The 9248-nt window shown below is 53.4% G+C and overlaps 1 protein-coding gene across 1 annotated transcript; it reads right to left on the bottom strand.

The window, feature by feature from the left end:
• Positions 1-3669: 3669 nt before the first annotated feature.
• COMMD7 (COMM domain containing 7) lies at positions 3670-8553 on the bottom strand. Its single transcript, XM_019509744.1, has 9 exons — positions 8539-8553; positions 8069-8248; positions 7867-7969; positions 6171-6227; positions 6052-6089; positions 5415-5505; positions 5216-5265; positions 4642-4690; positions 3670-4095 (listed from the first exon to the last, which is right to left on the bottom strand). Exons 1-9 carry the CDS (start codon positions 8551-8553, stop codon positions 4019-4021), a joined length of 660 nt encoding a protein of 219 aa, XP_019365289.1. The 3' UTR covers positions 3670-4018.
• Positions 8554-9248: the final 695 nt, after the last annotated feature.

Genomic DNA, 9248 nt, shown 5'->3' with positions numbered 1-9248 from the left:
GCTTGGGGAGCCAACTCAGCCCCTCCATGTCCTCGGGCCAGGTTGATTTCACGTGCCCTGTTTCAAGTCTCCCGTGGGATGTGCAGGCCTCGCCCGCTCTCGGGTGGGAAGGATGCACGGCGACTTTCCCGCGTACAGCTCGTCTGGGGTCTCAGCTCTGACGACCCCCCTGGGTGCACGAGCACTTTGCAGCCCCTGGCTTGGCCGGCATGGATGCATTATTATCCGTGTCATTATTATCAACCCTGTTTTACAGATCAGGAAACTGAGGTCTCGATTAAAGGCCCCTGGCATCCAGCTGCTCCTGCGCACAATAGTGGGGCAGGGAGGGGGGAGGTTAGCCAGGAGCTCTGCTCTGGACTATCCCCTTGTGCGTGACTCACTCAAGGTCGCATGGCAAACCCCCGGCAGAGCTGGGAGCGCTCCCACTTCCTTCCCCTCCTGCCTGGGACTCTGCTGGAAGCGGGGCCTGCGTCCGTCTGGCAAGAGCTGCTCCCTTCTCCCTGCCTGCAAGGGACAGACCCTGCTAGCTGCACCCTCCCTGCTCCATCTATTGTTAGGGGTTGCAAAGGCAAGGAGTGAATCTCGCCAACACCTGAAGCGACAGACTGTCTCGGGGAAGTGCAGCCCCCTCCCCTGCAGCTCAGGGTGAGAAGAAACCAGATCCTAAATCTGTCTGAGCCCGGGACCCAGCCAGCACCCAGCTCTCCAAAATGCAGCCAGCTACAGGGGGTCAATGCACCTCCGCTGGCTGCAATTCATTCCCGTGCAGGTGGCTCTGCCTGCTTGGCTTGTGCATCACCTCTTGCTGCTTTTTCCTGGGCCCAGGGGAAAATGCAGCCATGAAGGACATGGGAGAGCCCTAGGAATCTGGGAAAGGCTCAATGCTGGATGCTGAGCCTGAACTGGACCTGAAGGGCTCGGAGGCCTGGGGCTGCGTTAGCTCTGCTTGCAGACGTGCCTGGCTCGGGGGAGGAAGGCAGGTGCTGCAGGCAACGATGCTGTACCAGCCGCAGTCCCGGGAGGGCGTTGAGCAGGGCACTGCCCCGCCGGCCCCATGCCCTTGCCCTTGCAGCCATGAGAGCGCAGCATAACCGTCCGCCTCGGCGCGGTGAAAAACACAGCAGTGGGCGGGGGCAGGCGGGTGAGCGAGGGCGGCAGCCGCCTCTGAAGGAAACGGGTTGAGAAAGCCGTAGGGGCCCCCAAACCGCCGGAGCCGTACGGTTAGCTCTCGCCCCCAGCTGGAAGAGGCCCCGGTTTCCCCCTGAGCCTGGTGTCCTGGGGAGATTAGCTCTCGGCTCAGTGGGCTTGAGTGGCAGCCGGAAAAGCCAGCCCTGCACCGCACACAACGGGAGGCCAGCTGAGTCAGCCTTTGTACCTGTCAGGAAATCATTCATAAACCTGACACACGGGCCTGGACGCAGCGTCTCCCCCACCCCCTGCCCCGGGCTGCTGCATTGAGCCGTGGGGACAGCGCTCTTTCTATAGCCGCAGCATCCAGCGTTGGCACGTGACTTGCCCCCTAACGCTTGGAGCAAAGGTGTTGAGGAATAAAACATCCTTGACTCCGAACACTCTGGGATCGGGGCAAAGGGGCTGCTTGCGTCTCCCCTGTGGCAGGGCTGAGAGCTGGGGTGAGATTCGCCGTGCCACGTGCTAAGGCCGGCGTCGTCTCCCAGCTTCGTGCAATCGTGCGTGCTGGAGGCCTGGTCTGGTCCCCGGGCTGGAGAGCTGCAGCTCCATTTTTAATCCACTGCAGCTAAGGCTCCTCTGGGCTCTGCCCTCATAAACACCCCATGTCTACGCAAAGGGTTTCTCTCCAACCTGCAGGGGTTTCGAAGTGGCACCGACCACTTCTGTCACCCATGGTCAAACGCCTGGGAGGAAGAAGACACAACCAAGATGCCAGCAGCCTCCGCCGGCGCACAAAGGCTGCGTTGTGCTGGGGAAGCACGGCAGGTGTAGTGGTGCCTTGAGGGTGGCCTGGGGTCGGCCAGCCTCCGCACTCATCAGCCTGGAGAAACTTGAACTTAACGGTGGGGAGAGGGAAGAGGTCAGTGCCTGGATGCTGGCTTGCTGTTGATAGCGGCATCTTGTAGGACGTCATTATAGTCCACCTTCTAATGCCCCTGGATGTGGTCCAGCGCAGCATCCTGGCAACAGTAGGGCTGGCAGAAATCACAGGCCAGGCAGCTGAGAACATAAGGCAGAAATGCCCCACAGTCACAGAACTGCACTTCGACTCCGTCTCCAAGGTGGGCTTGGGAGGGGAAACCTGCGGGTGTTCGTCTGGGGGGGGACCAATCACGGGGCAAGAGCTGCTTGAGCAGGTGAGGTGGAGGAGCTGATGCTATGAATTCAGCAAGCTGTGTGCATGCCTGGTCCCTAAAGAAGGAGCACTGTTTTGCTGGAAGGGTTTTACTTCAAAGGAGTCTTTTGTTTTTGCTTGCCATGAGGTGACAAAACATGAAGCCCTTGAACTGGAATGATGCAGAGGAGAGAAAAATGCCAATACTGACCCTGGGACAAATGGAGGCCTTTCAAGGCCCTTCCTCACATTACCTTCCAGACGCATGATGTGGCTCTTGGCCATTGGTCCTAGCTGTAAAAAGGCAAAAGGGAAAACTCCACTTTCCCAGCCTGAAAACATCCTGCAAGACCAGCCCAGCACAGAGGGCAACTTGTGGGAAGTTGTGTTGTTTCTTTATGATCTATTTGTGTGCGGCTGAACGGTGTGGGAGCATGGAAACTTTAATTTGGAAGGGAAGCTGTCTACACAAGGAGGATGGCGAGCTTGGTTTTTACTGAGACTGGTCATTAAGAACTGGCTGCATACTGCAGGACAGTAAATGATTTTGCATATTGGCTTGAGTTAGCAAAGATCTTATTCCTACATATCTGTGCGCATTTGCTCCTCCTGTTGCGTGTGCTTTTGACTGGAGAACTGAGCAGAGACCTCTTCTCCCCACCTTGTGTTTGAACAAGAGTACCTTGTAAGGAGTGTGGGTTGTAGCCATGCTGGGCTAAGGACACAGGCAGACAAGATTATTGGCATATTGTTGTATGGGCTTCTTTTCTACCATGGAGAACACAACACCAGCAGATTCTCTCTATGCCTGAAGAAGGGCATTTTGTGCCTGAAAGCTTGCAGAAAACAATTTTTTCCAACTATATAGTTGGTCTAATAGAAGATATCACATTTACCCAATGAGCCTTGTCCGCCTCTTGCAGTAAGGTGTTGGCTGTAGCCGTGTTGGTCTAAGGACATAGGCAGATAAGGTTCTTCAGGTAAACGTGGTATCTTTTGAACTGAGAGCAGAGTCCTCTGGTTGCACGTCCAGAGCTCACCTTCCTAGCACGGAAGCCAAACGTGATGGAGCTTGTAGGGAAACGTGTCTATTAGGGACAAGTTAGAAGCTTCTACCCCCATTTCATATTGGCCTCAGACTCAGGAACTCTTTTCATTAGGATCCTGCGTTCACAAACACAGGAGGATGTATCTGACTGGCTGTAGGGCAAGACGTAAGGGGACTTCTCATACTTTTCTGTAACGAGGCAGGAGTGGGAGGGATGGGATGGTGCTAAGTGCTGAATTTGGTCAGGCTCTCCTTTTTCTACTCCGGCCAGTCTGAAAACAACCACTTCACTTGATTGATGCACACCAAACAGGACTTTAACGAGACTCTTTTATTTACTTCCTAGCTTGCATACTACCACTATATAAGCGGACTTCCATTTACTTCTGACAATACTTTCTCTTAGGGGCTAGGACAGAAGAGCAGCACGGGTCTGCTTGGCTGTCAGCTACGAGTACCCGTAAAGGTCTCAGACTCGGAAGGACAGAACTATAACAGGTTTAAGGCTGGTTCCAACTGAGGGCAGAAGGACTTGACAGCTTTGCTTACAAAACTGCACAGTCCCCATCTAGCAAGAGGTTACAGAGCAGCAGTGAGATGGGATGTGCTGGCCCACAGGGCAAAAGCGCCGGGCCGTGCTATTAGTTCGGTCCCATCTGGTTTCAACTAAAACACTCCAGACTGGTTTTGACTCGTTCCATCTCATGCAGAAAACTGTAGAACTGGGGCAGCGTCAGCTCTGAGGAAGGAAGAGAGGAATTGTGAAGCTTCAGCTTGCAAGTCCAACAGCAAAAGCGATGCCCAAGTGTGGTGCAGTCACACCTGGGCAGGGAACAACAGAAGCTGCCTCTTAACATGCTTGTCTGCAATATTGCACCAATGTAGTAAGAACTGCAGGTTGGGATTTGCATAAGGTGAAGAGACACACTGGGATTGGTCTTCCCCCCTCCTGTTCCTGCACTATGCCACTCTGACTGCTGCACAGGACTCTGATTTTTCAGAGCTGGAGAGTGCATATTATTTTTCCTTATGTACAGACATGAAGACTACCAAAAGAACCAGAGCTCCTAAATAATTCCCTTCCGGGACCCGTCAGGGTTGGAAGAGCTGCGAGCTGGCACGCCTGCAGTGACCCCTGCTGGGAAGCTGCATCAGCTTCCACAGCTCGTTGTGACTCAATAAATACACGTGACCTTCTCTTTAAAGACCTGGCAGCTGAACTGCCTTTCAAAGGCCTGGCAAAATGAACCCATTTTGAATGATCCTTGAACATCGAGCAACTCACCTACATACACGGGCTCTATTTGGTTTCCTTTTTTAACCACCAGTTTCAGCTGGGAAGAAAAATCAGAGATTTTTTTTAAATTAAAGCAGCTGGTATATGCCACCTTCATAAAAACCAGGTCATCCAGAGTCCACTTGTGACAGCCCAGACTGGTGTAGAGATGCCATGTTTCCTTACTATTCTTCCATAAAAGCTACTACGAGTGTCAATCCCAATTCGCCGAGATGAGGTGAGCCTTTACTGTAGGAGACAAATCCAACTTTACGCATGGGACATTGGACTGAACGGTTTTGGATTGCTCCTTTCCCTGCCAGGGGCTCCACTTCTGACACCCACAGGGCATTCAGCAAAAGCAACCTAGCAATGCAGTCCCTTGATTTGAAGGATATACTCAAGAAATTGGGCACAGAGGTAAAGCTCCAGAAACCATGCTCGGAGGGCATGTTTCCAGGGGGTCCCAGTGCCCTCCACTCCCTCCAAAGTCAGCTCTCCACCCCCACATTCAGGTCTGAAGAGTGTGCGCCCAGTGGTGAAATGCAAGACGTGCTTTCACGCCTGTGCCTCAAGAACTTACCTGCAAGAAGATACTTCCCACCTTTTCCAGTTCGCTGCTCCCTGCAGTCACTATGAGGTAGAAAGAGAGAGTTTGAACATATTGAGCTTGGGCAGGCTAATTTAGCTGGGAAAGAGATTATTTCAAGAGCACTACAGCTGAGAACTGCCGGGGTTTCGATTCCGGCATCCCACGTCCCACTCGTGTTGGGATCCATTACCTCCAAACTTCCACTCCATGTCTATAAGCTGGTTAATCATCAGTGTTTGCCCAACAGCCAGGCTTGTCAGGGTGGGGGAATTCAGCTTCCACTGCAAGAGCAAAAACCAGACCATAAATGATGGATGCAGAAACACGTCTCCTTACCCTGGACCCTGCAGTGCCAGCCCAGATTGGAAATTAGGCAGAGCCACAGCAACAGCACAAAGCACAGGTATGTATCTAGGGACAGCTTAAATGCTGAAGACTGAAAACAGAGGGGGAATGACTGAGTCCTAATGGCCAGACACTTGAAGATGAGACTTGGGTGTTTTTTAAAAACTTTGGCAGGGGTCCAGTTTAACAGATTGGAGCAAGACGGCCTGTATGCCTGGGTAACGGTGTTTGGTGCAAGCAAAGGCAGGAGCAGAGCTGCGGTAGTCCTTCAACCTACGGTGCAAATACACTACGAAGTAGGGCATATGCCCAAGTGAAAGCACCCCTTGGACAAAGCATTCGTGATGTCTCAGGTTAAGAAGGCTGAGCTGGTTAGAAAGAGGTAGCCCAACTCCTTGGTACCACTAAATACCAAGCCATAAGGTCATACACTTTTTTCCCCCAGTAAGGTTTTTAAGAAACAAAAGGAATTCTACTAATACCTGCTCTGCAAAGTAACTGGCTTTCTCTTCGCTGAGCCCTGTGGGAGAAACCACACAAGATTTAACCACATCAGAGCGAATTAAATATTTAATATTTTGGTAGATTTTGAGTGACCTACCCAGAGCAATGAAGTCCGCCCTGACTTGTTCAGATGACAGGTTCCTCTTCAGGGCACCTAGAACAAACATGGCAGGAGGAGGAAATCACTTGAACTGAAACACAGCATTGCTGCGTGGAGCCAAACAAATACCGGGATGCAGATTCGGGAACGGGGACCTCTTTTCTGTGCGATTCACTGCACAGCGCTATTCCCCGGAGCAAGACATGCCGGTGTTGCTTTGCACTAGCTTTGTAGATGCCAATGCTTTAAAAGGCAGTAGGGTACAAGGGCACAAGAGAGATGAGGCTGCCGTGTTGGTCTCCATGGTAATAGCAGCACCAGCAGCAGCTCTGTTTTGAAGTTACTGCGATTTCTCCCCTATAGAAGCGTTGCTTGTTAAAGGAAAACTGCTAAGGCCAGCAGGCTACTAATTTGACCTACCTGCTGTGTTTTGGATTGCAGGCGTGAACGTGTGCACATAACGTTCCCCCCGCTGCGCCTGCCTGCTTTGTTCTCGGGGAGCAGGGAGCACGGCGCAGTTTTACAAGGCTCCCGTTCTCCAAAGCCAAGACCAAGAGTCCTGGAAAAGTCAGAAACGCTGCTGTTGCCCCTGCCTGGCTTTGTAGACTGCTTCACTAAGCACTCGTCGGGACAGACGGTGGTAGGTAATGTCCGGGGCATCCTAGCCCTGACACAAATGGTACAAGGAGTGAATGTTAAGGCACTAGATTGCTAAATGTGTGTGCGCTAGACAGGAGGAGCTTCCTGCCCGGTTGCGATTCCAGACTGTAAATACCTTGGAGTAAAAGGAGGAAGGAAACCTTTCATTACTTTCCTGGGACGGGGAGAAATGGCCTGAAGCTACAGAAGGAAAGTTCAGGGCAAACACTGGAAGAAAATTTCCACTTAGACCCAGCTATGTGGGAGCTTCAGAGAGAGCTGAGATGGGAAGGTACCAGCAAGAGCAATGGGTGGCAGGATGGATTCCCAATGGATGTGGGCGAGGCCTGGCCACAACGACCACATCCAGGCCGAGGTGCTGGCAGCAGGAATGCCATGCGGGGCAAGCTAGTAAAATGCAGGCAGTCAGACTAGTGGCTGCCGTGGGCTTTTCTGGTCCCACTTTGAGACTGGCGAGCTGCTCGCACAATAAACTGAAACTTCCCTTTCAAAGGCAGCTGCACAGACAGGCTTTGAAGCATTCCCATGTCCTGCACGCTCTAATAGGGCTTGAATTGTCTCTGTCTGGGGGAGCACATCTTCCTGCCGCAAAGTGCAATGCCGACTCATCAGGATGGGAGCTCCTATGGGGACCTGCTCTCAACACTGCTGCATTCATTTAACCAACGGTGCAAATTGCAAATGCAAAGTTAAATTGGTGCAGCCAATTTTAAACCAGTCCATGGGTTCCCACCTGGGGGTTCCATGGGCTTTACCCCCATCACTCTTACTAAAGCAGCAGGATTCGTATGTGTAAGATCTAAGAGGCTACAGACCCCCACTCTGCAGAACCTGGCTTAGGTATTGTGGAAAATCCCTTTTTCATTCTGAATTGCAAACCGTTCGTGTAGTAACAGGGGCTCCAGCCCTGTGGCTGAACAGTTTAGGGCTCCAGGCGGCTCAGGACGGTTGCAGACACATTGGTGCAGGTTTCAAGTTCAGGCCAGGAGTCAACGCTCCTGCCTGCCCGCTCGGTCCTGCCCAGAGTACTCACCGTTCGGCACCAAGAGGAGACTTTTGACAATATTTTTCAGAGGCCCCAGGCTGATTTTGTTCATGGCAGCAAATTCCGAGAGCTGAGTCAGAAACCTTTCCACCTGGAAAAGGAGAAGAGCAGACACAGCCTCATCTCTGGGCTCTTTTCTCCAGAAGTCTGGAGGCAAACTCTTTGCTCACACCTGCCATGGGGGCCTTACCTCCTTGGGCTCCGTCAAGAAGCGGAAGAGCACTTCGGTCAGCGCCGAGAATTGCTGAAAGAAATGGGACAGTGTGGCTGCAACATCCCTCTCCCCGCACCCACTGCCCACCTGCCTTTCCCCTCGGCGGTGCAGCACAGGCTGGCTTGACCATACGCCACTTCCCCGCCGGGCGAGAGCCTTCAGTCAGGTTTGGGTCCTGACTTTTTTTTACTTATTTTTTTGTAATATATTTAGTGCTCCAAATCATATCGAGTGAGCAGAGCTGAATCGTTCCAAAAACCAGATCGACTGAACAGGAAGAACTCAATACAACCCGCGAGCATCCTCCATCCCACACCGATCACCTGGGGCTTCAGATGCTCCCAAATCCATTGGCAGGCATCCTACGGGCAGGCCCAAGCCTGGAGGCCTCGGGGTTCGGGTGCCCCCAGATACTACAGGCAAGCATCTTCCGTTGCCCCCTTCACTTGACTGTAACCCATGCTTGGGCCCTGCTGCTTTTAGGGGTTCTGCATTCAAGAACGTGCTCCTGGCTGGCTGCTGGCAGCACCCAGGGCTAGGATTAGCTGCCGTCCCACTTTGGGGACCAGGGTCACTGCACTCATTGCAGGACAATGGCCGCGGGGTCTGTTATCCCCCAGGCCCCTGGGCGCACCGCAGCGGGGGGCCTGCTTTCCACTGCAAAACGTTACTCTGAACCGCGGCGGCGAAGAGCTGCCCACGGAGGCTGCTCCATCCTGACGGTTGGTCCCGGTTTCTGCCAAGCCGCGGGGCGTGGCGGGCAGCGCCAGGGGAGCCTGCTGAGAGCGATCCGCAGGGATCCTGGTTTGTTCTCATTTAAAAAAAAAATCCCTAATTTTCGGGTTAAAAAACAAGTAACCCCAAATCCCGTGACTAAACGAGGCGCGGCCGGGACAGAGAGGACAGGAGTCCTGTGGTGGAGCCGCTCTCTCCTGTCAGAGCACCCGGGGGCGGGGCGATGCTTCCAGCAAACTGCCGCCGGCGCGGGAGGGGCGACGGCCGCGCACCCCGGGGGCTCGGCCCCTCTGCCCCCGCCCCCCCGCGCAGCGGCGTTTCGGCGTCACCCCCGGGAAAAGGGGAGTTGGGGGGGCCTTTTTTAACCCGGAAGTTGGGGTGGGTTGGTTTTTTTTAACCGGAGGAAGGTTATTGGCGCTGG

This window comes from Gavialis gangeticus, unplaced genomic scaffold, assembly GCF_001723915.1.
Source record: "Gavialis gangeticus isolate Ggan-Ray unplaced genomic scaffold, GavGan_comp1, whole genome shotgun sequence".
Classification (NCBI taxonomy): Eukaryota; Metazoa; Chordata; order Crocodylia; family Gavialidae; genus Gavialis; species Gavialis gangeticus.
This window is presented reverse-complemented; position numbering and strand designations above follow the sequence as displayed.